The 27,237-nt window shown below is 44.2% G+C and overlaps 1 protein-coding gene across 1 annotated transcript in view; it reads right to left on the reverse strand.

The window, feature by feature from the left end:
• LOC135564930 (intraflagellar transport protein 70A-like) overlaps positions 1–27,237 on the reverse strand; it is a 40,193-nt gene that overhangs the window by 1,950 nt on the left and 11,006 nt on the right. The window contains exons 10-17 of the mRNA XM_065011011.1: positions 27,106–27,165; positions 25,283–25,336; positions 17,211–17,338; positions 7,841–8,051; positions 3,322–3,393; positions 2,447–2,550; positions 1,529–1,607; positions 676–805 (exon numbers count right to left, since the gene is read on the reverse strand). Coding sequence (XP_064867083.1) covers positions 676–805; positions 1,529–1,607; positions 2,447–2,550; positions 3,322–3,393; positions 7,841–8,051; positions 17,211–17,338; positions 25,283–25,336; positions 27,106–27,165 — 838 coding nt within the window. The remainder of the gene's footprint in view (positions 1–675; positions 806–1,528; positions 1,608–2,446; positions 2,551–3,321; positions 3,394–7,840; positions 8,052–17,210; positions 17,339–25,282; positions 25,337–27,105; positions 27,166–27,237) is intronic.

Here is a 27,237-nt window from a genome sequence, read left to right on the forward strand (position 1 = left end):
AGGGAGGGGGAGGAGAGGAGAGGGGGAGGAGAGGAGAGGGGGAGGAGAGAGAGGGGGAGAGGAGAGGAGAGAGGGGAGAGAGGAGAGGAGGGGAGGAGAGGAGAGGGGAGGGAGAGGGGGAGAGGAGAGGGGGAGGGAGAGGGGGAGAGGGGAGGGGGAGGGAGAGGAGAGAGGAGGAGAGGAAAGAGGGGAGGGAGAGGAGAGGGACGAAAGGAGGGTAAGAGCGTGGGAGGGTAAATGGTGTGTTGAAACTGTGTGTGTGTGTGTGTGTGTGTGTGCGCGCACGTTTGTCTGTAGGTGTGTGTGTGAGTGTGCATGTGTGTGTGTGTCTGTCTGCACGTGTAATTATGTATGTCTGTATGTGTGTGTGTGTGTGTGTGTGTATGTATGTATGTGTGTGTGTGTGTATGTATGTATGTGTGTATGTTTGTGTCTGTATGTGTGTATGTGTGTGTATGTATGTGTCTGTATGTGTGTGTCTGTATGTGTGTGTCTGTATGTGTGTGTATGTATGTGTGTGTGTATGTATGTGTGTGTATGTTTGTGTCTGTATGTGTGTCTGTATGTATGTGTGTATGTGTGTGTCTGTATGTGTGTGTCTGTGTGTGTCTGTATGTATGTGTGTGTATGTATGTGTGTGTGTATGTATGTGTGTGTGTGTGTGTGCGTCCGTACCTTCACAGTGCTCCAGGAACTGAATACACTCCTGAACAACGGAGTCCCTGATCATGATCATGTGTTTGGCCGTGTTCTCCAGCAGAGACAGGAAACAGCGCTTAGCATAGAACCAGGTGTCTGTTCCCAGCTACACACACAGGACGACAACCAATGAGAGAAGGATACGAAACCCTGGTCACAGGAATAGATATGTCCTTCTCGGGGGGCAGGGATATACACTCTGGAGACTCAAAGTCATTTGACAGGTACCCTCATATAAACAACTTGTACCTGGCCTGAAAAACCAGTTAAAACCAGTTAAACCAGCTAAAACCAGTTAAACAAGCTAAAACCGGGTTAAACCAGCTAAAACCAGTTAAACAAGCTAAAACCAGTTAAACAAGCTAAAACCGGGTTAAACCAGCTAAAACCAGTTAAACAAGCTAAAACCAGTTAAACAAGCTAAAACCAGTTAAAACAAGCTAAAACCAGTTAAACAAGCTAAAACCAGTTAAAACAAGTGTGTGGTTGATAGAGTTGTAGGAATGACAACAACACTCCTACAGAGACACTCTGTGTGTGTTCAGCTGGGCTGAGTGAGCAGACACAGGTGCAGAACTCTGGGCTATGTTTCGGTTGGCCAATATCTAAACAAAGATCAAACACTCTGGAAGGATGTGTCCCAAATGACACCCTATTCCCTATATAGTGCACTACTTTTAAACAGAGTAGTGTACTATATAGGGAATAGGGTGTCATTTGGGACACACTACCAACATGTTTGTCAGGGCTGAAGTGGTAGAAACATCCAAAAACATTGGCTTTCCAAGAGAATGTTCCAGAACTGCCGGATAGAAAAACAATGTGCAACCTTCTTGTTGTACGGTTCCAGACTCTTGATGACACGGGTGATGCCAAAGTCGTAGTTCCCCTTGGCACAGTACAGGGTCCTGGAAGAGACATAGAAACCCTATTAACACTGTACAGGGTCCTGGAAGAGAGATATAAACCCTATTAACACAGTACAGGGTCCTGTAAGAGATATAAACCCTATTAACACAGTACAGGGTCCTGGAAGAGACATAGAAACACTATTAACACAGTACAGGGTCCTGGAAGAGAGATATAAACCCTATTAACACAGTACAGGGTCCTGGAAGAGAGATATAAACCCTATTAACACAGTACAGGGTCCTGTAAGAGATATAAACCCTATTAACACAGTACAGGGTCCTGGAAGAGACATAGAAACACTATTAACACAGTACAGGGTCCTGGAAGAGAGATATAAACCCTATTAACACAGTACAGGGTCCTGGAAGAGAGATATAAACCCTATTAACTCAGTACAGGGTCCTGGAAGAGAGATATAAACCCTATTAACACAGTACAGGGTCCTGGAAGAGAGATATAAACCCTATTAACTCAGTACAGGGTCCTGGAAGAGAGATATAAACCCTATTAACACAGTACAGGGTCCTGGAAGAGACATAGAAACCCCATTAACACAGTGCAGGGTCCAGGAAGAGACATAAAAACCCGATTAACACAGTACAGGGTCCTAGAAGAGACATAGAAACACAGTACATCGTCCTGGAAGAGAGATAGAAACCCCATTAACACAGTGTAGTGTAACAGAACCTGTCAATGTAACCAGTGATGTAGTGGTAAAACAATAGTAACGGCTCCCTATACATTCAATGCATTTTCCCCCCAAAAGGTGGGTGAGAAGAGTTTCTGTAAGTTCCCCTCCACTACACCGCTGAAGGACCGTGTAAATCCAACTCACCCTATAACCAGGTTGACGATACAGAGGTGGAAGACTTTCTTATCGGGGTCGTCGTAGGAGATCTGCTCTTCCTCCTTCTCGATCTTCCTCATCAGTTCTTCAGCCTGAGGACAACGGGGTTACAGGAACAGTGGTGGGATCAGATGTTTCACTGTGTTTTATACTGTAAACTCCACTCACTCACTCACTCACTCACTCACTCACTCACTCACTCACTCACTCACTCACTCACTCACTACCTCACTCACTACCTCACTCACTACCTCACTCACTACCTCACTCACCTCACTCACTCACTCACTCACTCACTCACTCACTCACCTCACTCACTCACTCACTCACCTCACTCACTCACCTCACTCACTCACTCACCTCACTCACTCACCTCACTCACTCACCTCACTCACCTCATTCACCTCACTCACTCACTCACCTCACTCACTCACCTCACTCACTCACCTCACTCACTCACTCACTCACCTCACTCACTCACCTCACTCACTCACTCACCTCACTCACTCACTCACTCACTCACCTCACTCACTCACCTCACTCACTCACCTCACTCACTCACTCACTCACTCACTCACTCACTCACTCACTCACTCACTCACTCCCACCTCACTCACTCACTCACCTCCTCCTCACCTCACCTCACCACTCACTCACTCACTCACCTCACTCCTCACTCACTCACTCACCTCACTCACTCACTCACCTCACTCACTCACTCACTCACTCACTCACTCACTCACTCACTCACTCACTCACTCACTCACTCACTCACTCACTCACTCACTCACCTCACTCACCTCACTCACTCACTCACTCACTCACTCACTCACTCACTCACTCACTCACTCACTCACTCCTACCTCTTCGTTCTGGCTGGTCATGATATAGGAGACACACAGGTTAGCCAGCACAACAGCACTGACATTCAGGATCTGGAGAGGTGGGAAGAGAGAGGGGGAGAGAGAGAGAGAGGGGGGAGAGAGGGGAGAGAGAAAGAGAGAGAGACAGAGAGTGAGAGAGGGGAATGGAGAGAGAGAGATAGATAGAGACAGAGAAGGGAAAGAGAGAGAGAGATCAGTCAGAAGGACACTGGGAGAAGGGCAGACCTGCGTTGGTAAACTGTGGATGTTCAATACTTCATCACTCCAGAAACACTAAAGTATCATGCAGAGATGAGACACAGCATTCCGAGCATCCATAATGGCACCCTGTTCCCTACATAGTGCACTACCTTTGACCAGAGTGCTATGGGCGATGGGCAAAATTAGTGCACTTTGTAGGGAATAAGGGACCATTTGGGACTCTATTATCCCAAAGTGTGAGACTGGCCACTGCATTCAGAGTCACTGCACTCTGCCACCAGAGGTGAGACTGGCCACTGCATTCAGAGTCACTGCACTCTGCCACCAGTGTGAGAATGGCCACTGCATTCAGAGTCACTGCACTCTGCCACCAGGGTGAGACTGGCCACTGCATTCAGAGTCACTGCACTCTCACACAAGGTGTGAGAATGGCCACTGCATTCAGAGTCACTGCACTCTCCCACCAGGGGTGAGACTGGCCACTGCATTCAGAGTCACTGCACTCTCCCACCAGGTGTGAGAATGGCCACTGCATTCAGAGTCACTGCACTCTCTCACCAGGGTGAGACTGGCCACTGCATTCAGAATCACTGCACTCTCCACCAGAGGTGAGACTGGCCACTGCATTCAGAGTCACTGCACTCTCCCACCAGAGGTGAGACTGGCTACTGCATTCAGAGTCACTGCACTCTCCCACCAGGGGTGAGACTGTCCACTGCATTCAGAGTCACTGCACTCTCCCACCAGGGGTGAGACTGTCCACTGCATTCAGAGTCACTGCACTCTCCCACCAGGGGTGAGACTGGCCACTGCATTCAGAGTCACTGCACTCTCCCACCAGGGGTGAGACTGGCCACTGCATTCAGAGTCACTGCACTCTCCCACCAGGGGTGAGACTGGCCACTGCATTCAGAGTCACTGCACTCTCCCACCAGGGGTGAGACTGGGGTACAGGGACGTGGGTGTTACCGAGGGTTTACGTCGGCAGGGACACTCCTGTATATTACAGTGTTCCAGCTATGTAGCCAGCAGGGGAGCAGAGACAGGATTCATTTCAACAGCAGCATGACATCACCAGACCTCCTATTATCCTGTAGTCTGTATGACATCACCAGACCTCCTATTATCCTGTAGTCTGTATGACTACGGTCAACAGAACTATAGTCTATATGACCACCAGACCTCCTATTATCCTGTAGTCTGTATGACTACGGTCAACAGAACTATAGTCTATATGACCACCAGACCTCCTATTATCCTGTAGTCTGTATGACTACGGTCAACAGAACTATAGTCTATATGACCACCAGACCTCCTATTATCCTGTAGTCTGTATGACTACGGTCAACAGAACTATAGTCTATATGACCACCAGACCTCCTATTATCCTGTAGTCTGTATGACTACGGTCAACAGAACTATAGTCTATATGACCACCAGACCTCCTATTATCCTGTAGTCTGTATGACTACGGTCAACAGAACTATAGTCTATATGACCACCAGACCTCCTATTATCCTGTAGTCTGTATGACTACGGTCAACAGAACTATAGTCTATATGACCACCAGACCTCCTATTATCCTGTAGTCTGTATGACTACGGTCAACAGAACTATAGTCTATATGACCACCAGACCTCCTATTATCCTGTAGTCTGTATGACTACGGTCAACAGAACTATAGTCTATATGACCACCAGACCTCCTATTATCCTGTAGTCTGTATGACTACGGTCAACAGAACTATAGTCTATATGACCACCAGACCTCCTATTATCCTGTAGTCTGTATGACTACGGTCAACAGAACTATAGTCTATATGACCACCAGACCTCCTATTATCCTGTAGTCTGTATGACTACGGTCAACAGAACTATAGTCTATATGACCACCAGACCTCCTATTATCCTGTAGTCTGTATGACTACGGTCAACAGAACTATAGTCTATATGACCACCAGACCTCCTATTATCCTGTAGTCTGTATGACTACGGTCAACAGAACTATAGTCTATATGACCACCAGACCTCCTATTATCCTGTAGTCTATATGACTACGGTCAACAGAACTATAGTCTGTATGACTACGGTCAACAGTAATTCACTACAGAGGTGTTCTGAACAGAAACAGGAGGCCCGTAAACATTCAAATGGTATTACACTGTGCCTTAGGAAAGCATTCAGTCCTCTTGACTTTTCCAAAACCTTTGCTACGTTACAGCCTTATTCTAAAATGGATGAAATAAAACATGTTCCTCAGCAATCTACACACAATAACCCAAAACAAGAAAGCGAAAACAGTTTTCTATAATTTTTTTGCTAAAAAAATAAAAATAAAAGAATGATGTTTTTTTTACACAAGTATTCAGACCCTTTGCGATGAGACTTGAAATTGATCTCAGGTACATCCTGTTTCCGTTGATCATCTTTGAGATGTTTCTACAACTTGATTGGAGTCCAGCTGTGGTAAATACAGTTGATTGGTCATGATTTGAAAGGCACACACCTGTCTATATGAAAGGTTCCACAGTTGACAGAGCATGTCAGAGAAAAAAACCAAGCCATGAGGTGGAATGAATTGTCCATAGAGGTCCAAGACAGGACTGTGTCGAGGCACAGATCTGGGGAAGGGTACCAAAACATTTCTGCAGCATTGAAGAACACAGTGGCCTCATCATTCTTAAATGGAAGATGTTTGGAACCACCAAGACTCTTCCTAGAGCTGGCCGCCCGGCCAAACTGAGCTGATCGGGGGAGAAGGACCTTGGTCAGAGAGGTGACCAAGAACCTGATGGTCACGCTGACAGAGCTCCAGAGTTCCTCTGTGGAGATGGCACTGTAGCACTCCACCAATCAGGCCTTTATGGTAGAGTGGCCAGACAGAAGCCACTCCTCAGTAAAAAACACATGAAAGCCCACTAGGAATTTGCCAAAAGGCAGCTAAAGACTCTCAGACCATGAGAAACAAGATTCTCTGGTCTGATGAAACCAAGATTTAACTCTTTGGTGTGAATGCCATGCATTACGTCTGGAGGATATCTGGCACCATCCCTATGGTGAAGCATGGTGGTGGCAGCATCATGCTGTGGTGATTTTTTTCAGCGGCATGGAGACTAGTCAAGATCGAGGCAAAGATGAACGGAGCAAAGTATAGAGAGATCCTTGATGAAAACCTGCTCCAGAGCACTCAGGACCTCAGACTGGGGCGAAGGTTCACCTTCCAACAGGACGACGACCCTAAGCACACAGCCAAGACAATGCAGGAGTGGCTTCGGGACAAGTCTCTGAATGTCCTTGAGTGTCCCAGCCAGAAACTGGACTTGAACCCGATTGAACATCTTTGGAGACCTTAAAATAGCTGTGCAGCGACACTCCCCATCCAACCTGACAGAGCTTGAGAGGATCTGCAGAGAAGAATGGGAGAAACTCCCCAAATACAAGTGTGCCAAGCTTGTAGCGTCATACCCAAGAAGACTCGAGGCTGTAATCACTGCCAAAGGTGCTTCAACAAAGTACTGAGTAAAGGGTCTGTATACTTATGTAAATGTGATATTTCAGTTTTTAATTTTTAATAAATTAGCACAAAAAAAACATTTTTACTTTGTCATTATGGGGTATTGTTTGTAGGTTGATGAGGGAAAAAAACATTTGAATCAATTTTAGAATAAGTCTGTAAATGTAACAAAGTGTGGAAAAAGTCAAGGGGTCTGAATATTTTCCTGAAGGCAATGTATGTGATCCCTCCCTCTCTCCTTTCTCCCCCACCTCCCTCCCTCTCTCCTTTCTCCCCCATCTCCCCCCTCTCTCCTTTCTCCCCCATCTCTCCTCCTCCCTCCCCCATCTCCCTCCCTCTCTCCTTTCTCCCCCATCTCCCTCCCCTCTCCTTTCTCCCCCCATCTCCCTCCCTCTCTCCTTTCTCCCCCATCTCCCCCTCTCTCCTTTCTCCCCCATCTCCCTCCCTCTCTCCTTTCTCCCCCATCTCCCCCCTCTCTCCTTTCTCCCCCCATCTCCCCTCTCTCCTTTCTCCCCCATCTCCCCCCTCTCCTTTCTCCCCCATCTCCCTCCCTCTCTCCTTTCTCCCCCATCTCCTCCCTCTCTCCCCATCTCCCTCCCTCTCCTCCTTTCTCCATCTCCCTCCCTCTCTCCTTTCTCCCCATCTCCCTCCCTCTCTCCTTTCTCCCCCATCTCCCTCCATCCCCTCTCTCTCCTTTCTCCCCCATCTCCCTCCCTCCCTCTCTCCTCTCTCCCCCATCTCCCTCCCTCTCTCCCCCATCTCCCTCCCTCTCTAGTTAACTCACGTTGTCGTAGTGTTTCTTAACGATGGGTTCGTAAAAGCCGATGGCTTCCTTGTACTTGTTCTCCTGCATGAAGAGAACGTGAGCCACGTTGAGCTTCCAGGTGTCGTGTTCGTTGCAGAACTCCACCGACTTACGGAAGATCTTCTCAACCATCTGGTAGTTCTCCCTGTTCCAGTAGATCTTAGCCTGGGCCATCAGAAATGGGATGTACCTACAGGACAGGACAACAGTTATATACCAGTAGATCTTAGCCTGGGCCATCAGAACTGGGATGTACCTACAGGACAGGACAACAGTTATATACCAGTAGATCTTAGCCTGGGTTATCAGCACTGGGATGTACCTACAGGACAACAGTTATATACCAGTAGATCTTAGCCTGGGTTATCAGCACTGGGATGTACCTACAGGACAGGACAACAGTTATATACCAGTAGATCTTAGCCTGGGTTATCAGCACTGGGATGTACCTACAGGACAGGACAACAGTTATATACCAGTAGATCTTAGCCTGGGTTATCAGCACTGGGATGTACCTACAGGACAGGACAACAGTTATATACCAGTAGATCTTAGCCTGGGTTATCAGCACTGGGATGTACCTACAGGACAGGACAACAGTTATATACCAGTAGATCTTAGCCTGGGTTATCAGCACTGGGATGTACCTACAGGACAACAGTTATATACCAGTAGATCTTAGCCTGGGTTATCAGCACTGGGATGTACCTACAGGACAACAGTTATATACCAGTAGATCTTAGCCTGGGCCATCAGAACTGGGATGTACCTACAGGACAGGACAACAGTTTATATACCAGTAGATCTTAGCCTGGGTTATCAGCACAGAGATGTACCTACAGGACAGGACAACAGTTATATACCAGTAGATCTTAGCCTGGGTTATCAGAACTGGGATGTACCTACAGGACAGGACAACAGTTATATACCAGTAGATCTTAGCCTGGGTTATCAGCACAGAGATGTACCTACAGGACAGGACAACAGTTATATACCAGTAGATCTTAGCCTGGGTTATCAGCACAGAGATGTACCTACAGGACAGGACAACAGTTATATACCAGTAGATCTTAGCCTGGGTTATCAGCACAGAGATGTACCTACAGGACAGGACAACAGCTATATACCCATTATATACAGTGGTTCCTCCTTTGTTGCATCATACAGCACCTGGGCTGCTGCAGCATTCTGTGGAACGTTATCTAATGGTCAGCCATTTTCTCTGTTAATGCAAATTAGTGCTAGTTTGACCACCAGAGGGCATCTTTGAGAAGCATTTGATAGTCTTCCATAAATCAAATCAAATCAAATTTTATTTGTCACATACATGGTTAGCAGATGTTAATGCGAGTGTAGCGAAATGCTTGTTTGTGCTTCTAGTTCCGACAATGCAGTAATAACCAACAAGTAATCTAACTAACAATTCCAAAACTACTGTCTTATACACAGTGTAAGGGGATAAGGAATATGTACATAAGGATATATGAGTGAGTGATGGTACAGAGCAGCATACAGTAGATGGTATCGAGTACAGTATATACATATGAGATGAGTATGTAGACAAAGTAAACAAAGTGGCATAGTTAAAGTGGCTAGTGACATAAGAATGCAGTCGATGATCTTAGAGTACAGTATATCATATGCATATGAGATGAATAGTGTAGGGTAAGTAACATTATATAGGTAGCATTGTTTAAAGTGGCTAGTGATATATTTACATAATTTCCCATCAATTCCCATTATTAAAGTGGCTGGAGTTGGGTCAGTGTCAATGACAGTGTGTTGGCAGCAGCCACTCAATGTTAGTGGTGGCTGTTTAACAGTCTGATGGCCTTGAGATAGAAGCTGTTTTTCAGTCTCTCGGTCCCAGCTTTGATGCACCTGTACTGACCTCGCCTTCTGGATGATAGCGGGGTGAACAGGCAGTGGACGGGTGGTTGATGTCCTTGATGATCTTTATGGCCTTCCTGTAACATCGGGTGGTGTAGGTGTCCTGGAGGGCAACAGTTTGCCCCCGGTGATCGTTGTGCAGACCTCACTACCCTCTGGAGAGCCTTACGGTTGAGGGCGGAGCAGTTTGACATTACCAGAGAATTTAAAACCTTTTTTGTAATGACATAGCATATAAATCTAACTTGATTATTTAGCAGACATCACTTCCTTATAGCCGTCTGGATGAGAACGATGCCCATGTTGTCTGTTCTCTTTGGTCGCAATGTCTTCTTTTTTTAGATAAACAGCTTGTTTTTGAATGGTAACTGTGTAACAGGTGGAGTTTTGGGCGGGGTGAGGAAAGGTGTGACTTCCAGGTTACAATCGGCTATAAGTATACAGCAGAACGCCGATCGTCCTCACTTTGATTATGCTGTAACAACGTGCTGTAGCACCATGACCAGGATCTCTATTCATTTCTCTATTCATTTCTCTATTCATTTCTCTATTCATTTAAGTGAGCAGATTAGGGCTTTCAGGAGGAATATGGAAAATCTACTGGAGACATTTCAAAAGTACTGGTAGACTTGGTGATTTTGGTCACGGACATTGCTATTCACAAACAATATAATCAGATGCCTGTTTTACTCCGACCTCGAAAGCCCAGGAAAATGATCAGGTACGGTAGGCTGCAACACTGTAAAGCCCAGGAAAATGATCAGGTACAGTAGGCTACAATACTGTAAAGCCAGGAAAATGATCAGTACACTAGGTTACAATACTGTAAAGCCCAGGAAAATGATATACAGTAGGCTACAATACTGTAAAGCCTAGCAAAATGATCAGGTACAGTTGGCGACAATACTGTAAAGCCCAGCAGAATGATCAGGTACAGTAGGCTACAATACTGTAAAGCCCAGGAAAATGATCAGGTACAGTAGGCTACAATACTGTAAAGCCCAGGAAAATGATCAGGTACAGTAGGCTACAATACTGTAAAGCCCAGGAAAATGATCAGGTACAGTAGGCTACAATACTGTAAAGCCCAGGAAAATGATCAGGTACAGTAGGTTACAATACTGTAAAGCCCAGGAAAATGATCAGGTACAGTAGGCTACAATACTGTAAAGCCTAGCAAAATGATCAGGTACAGTTGGCGACAATACTGTAAAGCCCAGCAGAATGATCAGGTACAGTAGGCTACAATACTGTAAAGCCTAGCAAAATGATCAGGTACAGTAGGCTACAATACTGTAAAGCCCAGGAAAATGATCAGGTACAGTAGGCTACAATACTGTAAAGCCTAGCAAAATGATCAGGTACAGTAGGCTACAATACTGTAAAGCCCAGGAATATGATCAGGTACAGCCTAGGCTACAATACTGTAAAGCCCAGGAAAATGATCAGGTACAGTAGGCTACAATACTGTAAAGCCCAGGAAAATGATCAGGTACAGTAGGCTACAATACTGTAAAGCCCAGGAAAATGATCAGGTACAGTAGGCTATCAATACTGTAAAGCCCAGGAAAATGATCAGGTACAGTAGGCTACAATACTGTAAAGCCCAGGAAAATGATCAGGTACAGTAGGCTACAATACTGTAAAGCCCAGGAAAATGATCAGGTACAGTAGGCTACAATACTGTAAAGCCCAGGAAAATGATCAGGTACAGTAGGTTACAATACTGTAAAGCCCAGGAAAATGATCAGGTACAGTAGGATCTTACTGTAAAGCCTAGCAAAATGATCAGGTACAGTTGGGACAATACTGTAAAGCCCAGCAGAATGATCAGGTACATAGACTACAATACTGTAAAGCCTAGCAAAATGATCAGGTACAGTAGGCTACAATACTGTAAAGCCCAGGAAAATGATCAGGTACAGTAGGCTACAATACTGTAAAGCCTAGCAAAATGATCAGGTACAGTAGGCTACAATACTGTAAAGCCCAGGAATATGATCAGGTACAGTAGGCTACAATACTGTAAAGCCCAGGAAAATGATCAGGTACAGTAGGCTACAATACTGTAAAGCCCAGGAAATGATCAGGTACAGTAGGCTACAATACAAAGCCCAGGAAAATGATCAGGTACAGTAGGCTTACAATACTGTAAAGCCCACAGAAAATGATCAGGTACAGTAGGACAATAGTGTAAAGCCCAGTAAAATGATCAGGTACAGTACCTCACAATACTGTAAAGCCCAGAACATGATCAGGTAGTAGGTTACAATCACTGGGATAAAGCCCAGGAAAATTATCAGGTACCAGTAGGCTCAATACTGTAAAGCCCAGGAAAATGATCAGGTACAGTGCTACAATACTGTAAACAGAATATGATCAGGTACAGTAGATCTTACAACACTGTACAGCCCAGGAATATGATCAGGTACAGTAGACAACAATTGTAAAGCCCAGGAAAATGATCAGGACAGGACAACAGTATACCTATCAGCCTGTACTGTAAAGACAGGAAAATGATCAGGTACCAGTAGGCTTACTGTAAAGCCCAGGAAAATGATCAGGTACAGTAGGCTACAATACTGTAAAGCCCAGGAAAATGATCAGGTACAGTAGGCTACAATACTGTAAAGCCCAGGAAAATGATCAGGACAGTAGGCTATATACTGTAAAGCCCAGGAAAATGATCAGGTACAGTAGGCTGTACCTAAAGCCCAGGAAAATGATCAGGTACAGTAGATCTTACAATACTGTAAAGCCCAGGAAAATGATCAGGTACAGTAGGCTACAATACTGTAAAGCCCAGGAAAATGATCAGGTACAGTAGGCTTACAATACTGTAAAGCCCAGCAGAATGATCAGGTACAGTAGGCTACAACACTGTAAAGCCCAGAATATGATCAGGTACAGTATCAGCAAGACTGTAAAGCCCAGGAAAATGATCAGGTACAGTAGGCTACAATACTGTAAAGCCCAGGAAAATGATCAGGTACAGTAGGCTACAATACTGTAAAGCAACAGCAGAATGATCAGGTACAGTAGGCTATCAATACTGTAAAGCCCAGCAGAATGATCAGGTACAGTAGGTACAATACTGTAAAGCCCAGGAAAATGATCAGGTACAGTAGGCTACAATACTGTAAAGCCCAGGAATATGATCAGGTACAGTTTACAATATGCAAAGCCCAGGAAAATGATCAGGTACAGTAGGGCATCTTTGAGTAAAGCCCAGGAAAATGATCAGTACAGTAGGCTACAATACTGTAAAGCCCAGGAAAATGATCACATACAGTAGGTTAGCAATGTTAAAGCCCAGGAAAATGATCAGGTACTAGGTTCAATACTGTAAATGCAGAATGATCACCAACAAGTAGGCTAACAATACTGTAAAGCCCAGAATATGATCAGGTACAGTAGGCTACAATACTGTAAAGCCCAGGAAAATGAAGGTACAGTAGGTACAATACTGTAAAGCCCAGGAAAAATGATCAGGTACAGTAGGCTACAATACTGTAAAGCCCATGGAATATGATCAGGTACAGTATACAACACTGTACAGCCCAGGAATATGATCAGGTACAGTAGGCTACAATACTGAAAGCCCAGGAAAATGATCAGGTACAGTAGGCTACAATACTGCATAAAGCCCATGAAAATGATCAGGTACAGTAGGCTACATTATATAAAGCCCAGGAAAATGATCAGGTACAGTAGGCTACAATATATTTACAAGCCCAGGAAATGATTAGGTACAGTAGGCTACAATACTGTAAAGCCCAGGAAAATGATCAGGTACAGTAGGCTACAATACTGTAAAGCCCAGGAAAATGTCAGGTACAGTAGGCTGTTTAACAATACTGATAAAGCCCAGGAAAATGATCAGGTACAGTAGGCTACAATACTGTAAAGCCCAGGAAAATGATCAGGTACAGTAGGCTACAATACTGTAAAGCCCAGGAAAATGATCAGGTACAGTAGGCTACAATACTGTAAAGCCCAGCAGAATGATCAGGTACAGTAGGCTACAATACTGTAAAGCCCAGGAATATGATCAGGTACAGTAGGCTACAAGACTGTAAAGCCCAGGAAAATGATCAGGTACAGTAGGCTACAATACTGTAAAGCCCAGGAAAATGATCAGGTACAGTAGGCTACAATACTGTAAAGCCCAGCAGAATGATCAGGTACAGTAGGCTACAATACTGTAAAGCCCAGCAGAATGATCAGGTACAGTAGGCTACAATACTGTAAAGCCCAGGAATATGATCAGGTACAGTAGGACAATACTGTAAAGCCCAGGAAAATGATCAGGTACAGTAGGTTACAATACTGTAAAGCCCAGGAAAATGATCAGGTACAGTAGGCTACAATACTGTAAAGCCCAGCAGAATGATCAGGTACAGTAGGCTACAATACTGTAAAGCCCAGCAGAATGATCAGGTACAGTAGGCTACAATACTGTAAAGCCCAGGAAAATGATCAGGTACAGTAGGCTACAATACTGTAAAGCCCAGCAGAATGATCAGGTACAGTAGGCTACAATACTGAAAAGCCCAGCAGAATGATCAGGTACAGTAGGCTACAATACTGTAAAGCCCAGCAGAATGATCAGGTACAGTAACAATACTGTAAAGCCCAGCAGAATGATCAGGTACAGTAGGCTACAATACTGTAAAGCCCAGGAATATGATCAGGTACAGTAGGCTACAATACTGTAAAGCCCAGCAGAATGATCAGGTACAGTAGGCTACAATACTGTAAAGCCCAGGAATATGATCAGGTACAGTAGGCTACAATACTGTAAAGCCCAGCAGAATGATCAGGTACAGTAGGCTACAATACTGTAAAGCCCAGGAAAATGATCAGGTACAGTAGGCTACAATACTGTAAAGCCCAGGAAAATGATCAGGTACAGTAGGCTACAATACTGTAAAGCCCAGGAAAATGATCAGGTACAGTAGGCTACAATACTGTAAAGCCCAGGAAAATGATCAGGTACAGTAGGCTACAATACTGTAAAGCCCAGGAAAATGATCAGGTACAGTAGGCTACAATACTGTAAAGCCCAGGAAAATGATCAGGTACAGTAGGCTACAATACTGTAAAGCCCAGCAGAATGATCAGGTACAGTAGGCTACAATACTGTAAAGCCCAGGAAATGATCAGGTACAGTAGGCTACAATACTGTAAAGCCCAGGAAAATGATCAGGTACAGTAGGCTACAATACTGTAAAGCCCAGGAAAATGATCAGGTACAGTAGGCTACAATACTGTAAAGCCCAGCAGAATGATCAGGTACAGTAGGCTACAATACTGTAAAGCCCAGCAGAATGATCAGGTACAGTAGGCTACAATACTGTAAAGCCCAGGAAATGATCAGGTACAGTAGGCTACAATACTGTAAAGCCCAGCAGAATGATCAGGTACAGTAGGCTACAATACTGTAAAGCCCAGCAGAAATGATCAGGTACAGTAGGCTACAATACTGTAAAGCCCAGCAGAATGATCAGGTACAGTAGGCTACAATACTGTAAAGCCCAGGAAAATGATCAGGTACAGTAGGCTACAATACTGTAAAGCCCAGGAAAATGATCAGGTACAGTAGGCTACAATACTGTAAAGCCCAGCAGAATGATCAGGTACAGTAGGCTACAATACTGTAAAGCCCAGGAATATGATCAGGTACAGTAGGCTACAATACTGTAAAGCCCAGGAAAATGATCAGGTACAGTAGGCTACAATACTGTAAAGCCCAGCAGAATGATCAGGTACAGTAGGCTACAATACTGTAAAGCCCAGCAGAATGATCAGGTACAGTAGGCTACAATACTGTAAAGCCCAGGAAAATGATCAGGTACAGTAGGCTACAATACTGTAAAGCCCAGCAGAATGATCAGGTACAGTAGGCTACAATACTGTAAAGCCCAGCAGAATGATCAGGTACAGTAGGCTACAATACTGTAAAGCCCAGCAGAATGATCAGGTACAGTAGGCTACAATACTGTAAAGCCCAGCAGAATGATCAGGTACAGTAGGCTACAATACTGTAAAGCCCAGGAATATGATCAGGTACAGTAGGCTACAATACTGTAAAGCCCAGCAGAATGATCAGGTACAGTAGGCTACAATACTGTAAAGCCCAGGAATATGATCAGGTACAGTAGGCTACAATACTGTAAAGCCCAGCAGAATGATCAGGTACAGTAGGCTACAATACTGTAAAGCCCAGCAGAATGATCAGGTACAGTAGGCTACAATACTGTAAAGCCCAGCAGAATGATCAGGTACAGTAGGCTACAATACTGTAAAGCCCAGCAGAATGATCAGGTACAGTAGGCTACAATACTGTAAAGTGGATCTAATCATGATAATAAATCGACTGCTGGTCTTTACTGTCTGCTGCACATGTTTACATTGTATTCCAATTCCAGAGAAACTATTCAAGCCGTCGACTCACTGATGAATGAGGATGACGAGCGATCGGTAAAGGCCATCTGTAATCTGCTGACATCACCGCACAACATCAACATCGCTCTAATCACAGTCAGAAGACAGTTGAAGAAACTGGAGAGGACTTATGGTAAGGTTCAGTAAGACATGTTATATATATATATAAACTGGAGGGGAGTTAAGTCCCGCAGCGTCAGCTCCCAACTTTTAAAGCAGGAACCACTATAGCAGTAAATGTTAGCCTGGGGGAGTCACCAATACGGAAGAAGAGGAGACATTGACACTGACCCAACTCCAGCCACTTTAATAATGGGAATGGATGGGAAATGTTGTAAATATATCACTAGCCACTTTAAACAATGCTACCTTATATAATGTTACTTACCCTACATTATTCATCTCATATGCATACGTATATACTGTACTCTACATCATCGACTGCATCTTTATGTAATACATGTATCACTAGCCACTTTAACTATGCCACTTTGTTTACTTTGTCTACATACTCATCTCATATGTATATACTGTACTCGATACCATCTACTGTATGCTGCTCTGTACCATCACTCATTCATATATCCTTATGTACATATTCTTTATCCCCTTACACTGTGTATAAGACAGTAGTTTTGGAATTGTTAGTTAGATTACTTGTTGGTTATTACTGCATTGTCGAACTAGAAGCACAAGCATTTCGCTACACTCGCATTAACATCTGCTAACCATGTGTATGTGACAAATAAAATTTGATTTGATTTGATACACCATTCAGACAACCAGACAGGAGAAGGTCCAGACCAGCCACCAATCAGACAGGGAGAATGTCCAGACCAGCCACCAATCAGACAGGGAGAAGGTCCAGACCAGCCACCAATCAGGGAAGAATAATGGACCAAAGTGACCAACCAGCAGAGTAGGTGAGGTAAGTCACCAATCAGGGAAGAGAAAGGTGAGACAAGCTACCAATCAGACAGGAGAATACTCAGTAGGGGCGGGGTCTACTCACTTCTCCACCATCTCATCGTAGTCCTGGAGGGTTTTCTTCAAGGCTTCGTTATCCCGGGCTAGTCTGGCTTCCTGTATCTTAGAGACAAAGATTACACACAGGTCACGGGCTAGTCTGGCTTCCTGTATCTTAGAGACAAAGATTACACACAGGTCACGGGCTAGTCTGGCTTCCTGTATCTTAGAGACAAAGATTACACACAGGTCACGGGCTAGTCTGGCTTCCTGTATCCTAGAGACAAAGATTACACACAGGTCACGGACTAGTCTGGCTTCCTGTATCCTAGAGACAAAGATTACACACAGGTCACGGGCTAGTCTGGCTTCCTGTATCCTAGAGACAAAGATTACACACAGGTCACGGGCTAGTCTGGCTTCCTGTATCTTAGAGACAAAGATTACACACAGGTCACGGGCTAGTCTGGCTTCCTGTATCCTAGAGACAAAGATTACACACAGGTCACGGACTAGTCTGGCTTCCTGTATCCTAGAGACAAAGATTACACACAGGTCACGGGCTAGTCTGGCTTCCTGTATCCTAGAGACAAAGATTACACACAGGTCACGGGCTAGTCTGGCTTCCTGTATCTTAGAGACAAAGATTACACACAGGTCACGGGCTAGTCTGGCTTCCTGTATCCTAGAGACAAAGATTACACACAGGTCACGGACTAGTCTGGCTTCCTGTATCCTAGAGACAAAGATTACACACAGGTCACGGGCTAGTCTGGCTTCCTGTATCCTAGAGACAAAGATTACACACAGGTCACGGGCTAGTCTGGCTTCCTGTATCCTAGAGACAAAGATTACACACAGGTCACGGACTAGTCTGGCTTCCTGTATCCTAGAGACAAAGATTACACACAGGTCACGGGCTAGTCTGGCTTCCTGTATCCTAGAGACAAAGATTACACACAGGTCACGGGCTAGTCTGGCTTCCTGTATCCTAGAGACAAAGATTACACACAGGTCACGGGCTAGTCTGGCTTCCTGTATCCTAGAGACAAAGATTACACACAGGTCACGGGCTAGTCTGGCTTCCTGTATCCTAGAGACAAAGATTACACACAGGTCACGAGCTAGTCTGGCTTCCTGTATCCTAGAGACAAAGATTACACACAGGTCACGGGCTAGTCTGGCTTCCTGTATCCTAGAGACAAAGATTACACACAGGTCACGGGCTAGTCTGGCTTCCTGTATCCTAGAGACAAAGACTACACACAGGTCACGGGCTAGCCTGGCTTCCTGTATCCTAGAGACAAAGATTACACACAGGTCACGGGCTAGCCTGGCTTCCTGTATCCTAGAGACAAAGATTACACACAGGTCACGGGCTAGCCTGGCTTCCTGTATCCTAGAGACAAAGACTACACACAGGTCACGGGCTAGCCTGGCTTCCTGTATCCTAGAGACAAAGATTACACACAGGTCACGGGCTAGCCTGGCTTCCTGCACCTTAGAGACAAAGACTACACACAGGTCACGGGCTAGCCTGGCTTCCTGCACCTTAGAGACAGATACACACAGGTCACGGGCTAGCCTGGCTTCCTGCACCTTAGAGACAAAGATTACACACAGGTCACAGGCTAGTCTGGCTTCCTGCAACTTAGAGACAAAGACTACACACAGGTCACGGGCTAGCCTGGCTTCCTGCACCTTAGAGACAAAGATTGCACACAGGTCACGGGCTAGTCTGGCTTCCTGCACCTTAGAGACAGACTACACACAGGTCACGGGCTAGCCTGGCTTCCTGCACCTTAGAGACAAAGACTACACACAGGTCACGGGCTAGCCTGGCTTCCTGCACCTTAGAGACAAAGATTGCACACAGGTCACGGGCTAGTCTGGCTTCCTGTATCTTAGAGACAAAGATTACACACAGGTCACGGGCTAGTCTGGCTTCCTGTATCCTAGAGACAAAGATTACACACAGGTCACGGACTAGTCTGGCTTCCTGTATCCTAGAGACAAAGATTACACACAGGTCACGGGCTAGTCTGGCTTCCTGTATCCTAGAGACAAAGATTACACACAGGTCACGGGCTAGTCTGGCTTCCTGTATCCTAGAGACAAAGATTACACACAGGTCACGGACTAGTCTGGCTTCCTGTATCCTAGAGACAAAGATTACACACAGGTCACGGGCTAGTCTGGCTTCCTGTATCCTAGAGACAAAGATTACACACAGGTCACGGGCTAGTCTGGCTTCCTGTATCCTAGAGACAAAGATTACACACAGGTCACGGGCTAGTCTGGCTTCCTGTATCCTAGAGACAAAGATTACACACAGGTCACGGGCTAGTCTGGCTTCCTGTATCCTAGAGACAAAGATTACACACAGGTCACGGGCTAGTCTGGCTTCCTGTATCCTAGAGACAAAGATTACACACAGGTCACGGGCTAGTCTGGCTTCCTGTATCCTAGAGACAAAGATTACACACAGGTCACGGGCTAGTCTGGCTTCCTGTATCCTAGAGACAAAGACTACACACAGGTCACGGGCTAGCCTGGCTTCCTGTATCCTAGAGACAAAGATTACACACAGGTCACGGGCTAGCCTGGCTTCCTGTATCCTAGAGACAAAGATTACACACAGGTCACGGGCTAGCCTGGCTTCCTGTATCCTAGAGACAAAGACTACACACAGGTCACGGGCTAGCCTGGCTTCCTGCACCTTAGAGACAAAGATTGCACACAGGTCACGGGCTAGCCTGGCTTCCTGCACCTTAGAGACAGATACACACAGGTCACGGGCTAGCCTGGCTTCCTGCACCTTAGAGACAAAGACTACACACAGGTCACAGGCTAGTCTGGCTTCCTGCACCTTAGAGACAAAGACTACACACAGGTCACGGGCTAGCCTGGCTTCCTGCACCTTAGAGACAAAGATTGCACACAGGTCACGGGCTAGTCTGGCTTCCTGCACCTTAGAGACAGACTACACACAGGTCACAGGCTAGCCTGGCTTCCTGCACCTTAGAGACAAAGACTACACACAGGTCACGGGCTAGCCTGGCTTCCTGCACCTTAGAGACAGATTGCACACAGGTCACAGGCTAGTCTGGCTTCCTGCACCTTAGAGACAGACTACACACAGGTCACAGGCTAGTCTGGCTTCCTGCACCTTAGAGACAGACTACACACAGGTCACAGGCTAGTCTGGCTTCCTGCACCTTAGAGACAGACTACACACAGGTCACAGGCTAGTCTGGCTTCCTGATAGAGACAGACTACACACAGGTCACAGGCTAGTCTGGCTTCCTGCATTTAGAGACAGACTACACACAGGTCACAGGCAAGTCTGGCTTCCTGCATAGAGACAGACTACACACAGGTCACAGGATATCTCTGGCTTCCTGCACCTTAGAGACAGACTACACACAGGTCACATCAGTCTGGCTATCCTGCAACAGAGACAGAAAACAGGTCACAGGCTACAGAGACAGATTACAACAGGTCACAGGCTAGTCTGGCTTCCCTGCACCTTAGAGACAGAATACACACAGGTCACAGGCTAGTCTGGCTTCCTGCACCTTAGAGACAGACTACACACAGGTCACAGGCTAGTCTGGCTTCCTGCACCTTAGAGACAGACTACACACAGGTCACGGGCTAGTCTGGCTTCCTGCATAGAGACAGACTACACACAGGTCACAGGCTAGTCTGGCTTCCTGCACCTTAGAGACAGACTACACACAGGTCACAGGCAAAAAGAGTCTGGCTTCCTGCACCTTAGAGACAGACTACAACAGGTCACAGGCTAGTCTGGCTTCCTGCACCATTAGAGACAGACTAACACAGGTCACAGGCTAGTCTGGCTTCCTGCACCTTAGAGACAGACTACACACAGGTCACAGGCCAGTCTGGCTTCCTCGCACTTAGAGACAGACTACACACAGGTCACAGGCTAGTCTGGCTTCCTGCACCTTAGAGACAGACTACACACATTTACATTTACATTTAAGTCATTTAGCAGACGCTCTTATCCAGAGCAACTTACAAATTGGTGCTTTCACCTTATGACATCCAGTGTCATAGTGACACACAGGTCACTATGGATGCTTTAACATCAATAATAACACAGTCTTATCACTGTATCCTGAACAGGGGAAAACGGATGTCATTCTGTAAAAACACATCACTGATAGCTATTTAAAGCTATAAAGGTTAAACAGCACCAATGTGAATGTAGAAGGCTTGGAAAAGGTAACGTCCCAAATGGCACCCTAGTCCCATAGGGCTCAACTCAAAAGTAGTGCACCTTAGGAAGAAAAAAGTGCTATCTAGAACCTATAAAGGGTTCTTCACTGTCCCCATAGGGAGAATCCTTTGAAGAACCCTTTTTGGTTCCAGGTAGAACCCTTTTGAGTTCCATGTAGAATCTTGTACACAGAGAGTGAACATGGAACCAAAAACAAGTTCTTCAAAGGATTTCCCATGGGGACAGCCGAAGAACCTTTTGGAACCCTTGCGGTTCCATTCAGGAGACTAAAGCTAATAAACAAGCTGGTGGCCTGAGAGAGCAGAATGGAAGAATGTAACCAGGGCCTCGGACGAAAGAGAAGGAGAATGGAAGACCAAATAGATGAGAGAAGGATGACAACAGGATAACATGATAACCAGACAACATCAACATGATAACCAGACAACATCAACAGGATAACCAGACAACATGAACAGGATAACAGGATAACCAGACAACATCAACAGGATAACCAGACAACATGAACAGGATAACAGGATAACCAGACAACATCAACAGGATAACAGGATAACCAGACAACATCAACAGGATACCAGGATATCCAGACAACATCAACAGGATAACCAGACAACATCAATAGGATAACCAGACAACATGAACAGGATAACCAGACAACATCAACAGGATAACCAGACAACATCAACAGGATAACCAGACAACATCAACAGGATACCAGGATAACCAGACAACATGAACAGGATAACCAGACAACATCAACAGGATAACAGGATAACCAGACAACATCAACAGGATAAGCAGACACCATGAACAGGATAACCAGACAACATGAACAGGATAACCAGACAACATCAACAGGATAACAGGATAACCAGACAACATCAACAGGATAACAGGATAACCAGACAACATGAACAGGATAACCAGACAACATGAACAGGATAACAGGATAACCAGACAACATCAACAGGATAACCAGACAACATGAACAGGATAACCAGACAACATGAACAGGATAACATGATAACCAGACAACATCAACAGGATAACAGGATAACCAGACAACATCAACAGGATAACAGGATAACCAGACAATCATGAACAGATAACATGAACAGGATAACCAGACAACATCAACAGGATAACCAGACAACATCAACAGGATAACCAGACAACATCAACAGATAACAGGATAACCAGACAACATCAACAGGATAACCAGACAACATCAACAGGATAACAGGATAACCAGACAACATCAACAGGATAAGCAGATGAACAGGATAACCAGACAACATGAACAGGATAACCAGACAACATCAACAGGATAACAGGATAACCAGACAACATCAACAGGATAACAGGATAACCAGACAACATGAACAGGATAACCAGACAACACAGGATAACATCAGACAACATGAACAGGATAACCAGACAACATCAACAGGATAACCAGACAACATGAACAGGATAACCAGACAACATCAACAGGATAACCATGAACAACATGAACAGGATAACCAGACAACATCAACAGGATAACAGGATAACCAGACAACATCAACAGGATAACAGGATAACCAGACAACATCAATAGGATAACCAGACAACATCAACAGGATAACAGGATAACCAGACAACATGAACAGGATAACCAGACAACATCAACAGGATAACCAGACAACATCAACAGGATAACCAGACAACATCAACAGGATAACAGGATAACCAGACAACATCAACAGGATAACCAGACAACATGAACAGGATAACCAGACAACATGAACAGGATAACCAGACAACATCAACAGGATAACAGGATAACCAGACAACATCAACAGGATAACAGGATAACCAGACAACATGAACAGGATAACCAGACAACATCAACAGGATAACCAGACAACATGAACAGGATAACCAGACAACATGAACAGGATAACCAGACAACATCAACAGGATAACCAGACAACATCAACAGGATAACCAGACAACATCAACAGGATAACAGGATAACCAGACAACATCAACAGGATAACAGGATAACCAGACAACATCAATAGGATAACCAGACAACATCAACAGGATAACAGGATAACCAGACAACATGAACAGGATAACCAGACAACATCAACAGGATAACCAGACAACATCAACAGGATAACCAGACAACATCAACAGGATAACAGGATAACCAGACAACATCAATAGGATAACCAGACAACATGAACAGGATAACCAGACAACATGAACAGGATAACATGATAACCAGACAACATCAACAGGATAACAGGATAACCAGACAACATCAATAGGATAACAGAACAGGATAACCAGATGAACAGGATAACCAGACAACATCAAAGATTGTAACCAGACAAACCTGTTTGGTCAGCATTGACACTGGAAGATTGTAACCTGTTTGGTCAGTTGATCTGTCAACTTGCGTTCATCTCATCAAACTTCCTGAAGGCCTGCGTTGGTCAAACACAACAGAGACATGATCAGAGACAGGAATATATACCTCAGAATATACAAAGAGCAGGTGGTATACAGTTATTAGTACTAGTAGGCAGTAGGTTGCATGGGGTGATTAGTACTAGACAGTAGGTAGTATACAGTTATTAGTACTAGACAGTAGGTAGTATACAGTTATTAGTACTAGGTAGTAGGTTGTATAAAGTGATTAGTACTAGACAGTAGGTAGTATACAGTGATTAGTACTAGGTAGTAGGTTGTATACAGTGATTAGTACTAGACAGTAGGTAGTATACAGTGATTAGTACTAGGTAGTAGGTTGTATACAGTGATTAGTACTAGGTAGTAGGTAGTATAGAGTGATTAGTACTAGGTAGTAGGTAGTATAGAGTGATTAGTACTAGGTAGTAGGTAGTATAGAGTGATTAGTACTAGGTAGTAGGTGGTATAGAGTGATTAGTACTAGGTAGTAGGTAGTATAGAGTGATTAGTACTAGGTAGTAGGTAGTATAGAGTGATTAGTAATAGGTAGTAGGTAGTATAGAGTGATTAGTACTAGGTAGTAGGTAGTATGGGGTGATTAGTACTAGGTAGTAGGTAGTATAGAGTGATTAGTACTAGGTAATAGGTAGTATAGAGTGATTAGTACTAGGTAGTAGGTAGTATAGAGTGATTAGTACTAGGTAGTAGGTAGTATAGAGTGATTAGTACTAGGTAGTAGGTAGTATAGAGTGATTAGTACTAGGTAGTAGGTAGTATAGAGTGATTAGTACGAGGTAGTAGGTGGTATAGAGTGATTAGTACTAGGTAGTAGGTAGTATAGAGTGATTAGTACTAGGTAGTAGGTAGTATAGAGTGATTAGTACTAGGTAGTAGGTAGTATAGAGTGATTAGTACTAGGTAGTAGGTAGTATAGTGTGATTAGTACTAGGTAGTAGGTAGTATAGAGTGATTAGTACTAGGTAATAGGTAGTATAGAGTGATTAGTACTAGGTAGTAGGTAGTATAGAGTGATTAGTACTAGGTAGTAGGTAGTATAGTGATTAGTACTAGGTAGTAGGTAGTATAGAGTGATTAGTACTAGGTAGTAGGTAGTATAGTGATTAGTACTAGGTAGTAGGTGGTATAGAGTGATTAGTACTAGGTAGTAGGTAGTATAGAGTGATTAGTACTAGGTAGTAGGTAGTATAGTGATTAGTACTAGGTAGTAGGTGGTATAGAGTGATTAGTACTAGGTAGTAGGTAGTATAGTGATTAGTACTAGGTAGTAGGTAGTATAGTGATTAGTACTAGGTAGTAGGTAGTATAGAGTGATTAGTACTAGGTAGTAGGTGGTACAGGGTGTAAATGGTGTGTAGTTTTGTTGTTACCTCCTCTGGAGCGGTCTGGCAGGTCAACATGGCGTCCAGAAACTCATACAGATACTGGAACGGTAGAGACCACATAGATCAACTGTTTATTACATAGCAGGAGAAGGAGGACCAGAAAATTAATTGGGGATGTGTAGCAAGAACAGGATTTATAGAGGTCTTTCAATCACACAGGATGTTTATAGAGGTCTTTCAATCCAGAACAGGATGTATATAGAGGTCTTTCAATCCAGAACAGGATGTATATAGAGGTCTTTCAATCCAGAACAGGACATATATAGAGGTCTTTCAATCCCATAGGATGTATATAGAGGTCTTTCAATCCAGAACAGGATTTATATAGAGGTCTTTCAATCCCATAGGATTGATATAGAGGTCTTTCAATCCCACAGGACATATATAGAGGTCTTTCAATCCAGAACAGGATTTATATAGAGGTCTTTCAATCCCACAGGATGTATATAGAGGTCTTTCAATCCAGAACAGGATTTATATAGAGGTCTTTCAATCCCACAGGATGTATATAGAGGTCTTTCAATCCCATAGGACATATATAGAGGTCTTTCAATCCAGAACAGGATGTATATAGAGGTCTTTCAATCCAGAACAGGATTTATATAGAGGTCTTTCAATCCCACAGGATGTATATAGAGGTCTTTCAATCCAGAACAGGATGTATATAGAGGTCTTTCAATCCAGAACAGGACATATATAGAGGTCTTTTCCAATCCCACAGGATGTATATAGAGGTCTTTCAATCCAGAACAGGATTTATAGAGGTCTTTCAATCCAGAACAGGATTTATATCCAGAACAGGATGTCTTTCAATCCAGAACAGGACATATATAGAGGTCTTTCAATCCAGAACAGGATTTATAGAGGTCTTTCAATCCAGAACAGGACATATATAGAGGTCTTTCAATCCCACAGGACATATATAGAGGTCTTTCAATCCAGAACAGGATTTATAGAGGTCTTTCAATCCAGAACAGGATTTATATAGAGGTCTTTCAATCCAGAACAGGACATATATAGAGGTCTTTCAATCCAGAACAGGATTTATAGAGGTCTTTCAATCCAGAACAGGACATATATAGAGGTCTTTCAATCCCATAGGATTTATAGAGGTCTTTCAATCCCATAGGATTTATATAGAGGTCTTTCAATCCAGAACAGGATTTATATAGAGGTCTTTCAATCCAGAACAGGATTTATATAGAGGTCTTTCAATCCAGAACAGGATTTATAGAGGTCTTTCAATCCAGAACAGGATGTATATAGAGGTCTTTCAATCCAGAACAGGACATATATAGAGGTCTTTCAATCCAGAACAGGATGTATATAGAGGTCTTTCAATCCAGAACAGGACATATATAGAGGTCTTTCAATCCAGAACAGGACATATATAGAGGTCTTTCAATCCAGAACAGGACATATATAGAGGTCTTTCAATCCAGAACAGGATGTATATAGAGGTCTTTCAATCCCACATGGAAAATGTAATGTGGACATCACATCAGGGTCAGACTAACATGTATGCTTTTGAAGTAAAACTATCCCTAGGGACTGACCGTAGGGATGTAGTGAACATATAGGTATGAACAATAGGACAATAAAAGGGACCTGTGGTTCTTACAGTAGAGTACAGTAGAGGTGAGTACAGAACTTGTAACAGTAGATGAGGTGTGCATTCTCTGCCATCACATCAGCAGCCAGATCAAAATACTGAGACAGAGAGAGAGAATGAGTAGAGTAGATATACAGTAGTAGAGTACAGTAGAGTACAGTAGAGTACAGTAGAGTACAGTATAACAATAGAGTACAGTATAACAGTAGATGAGGTGTGCATTCTCTGCCATCACATCAGCAGCCAGATCAAAATACTGAGACAGAGAGAGAGAATATAGTAGATATACAGTAGTAGAGTACAGTAGAGTACAGTAGAGTACAGTATA

This window comes from Oncorhynchus nerka, linkage group LG26 (assembly GCF_034236695.1).
Source record: "Oncorhynchus nerka isolate Pitt River linkage group LG26, Oner_Uvic_2.0, whole genome shotgun sequence".
In the NCBI taxonomy this organism is placed as follows: domain Eukaryota; kingdom Metazoa; phylum Chordata; class Actinopteri; order Salmoniformes; family Salmonidae; genus Oncorhynchus; species Oncorhynchus nerka.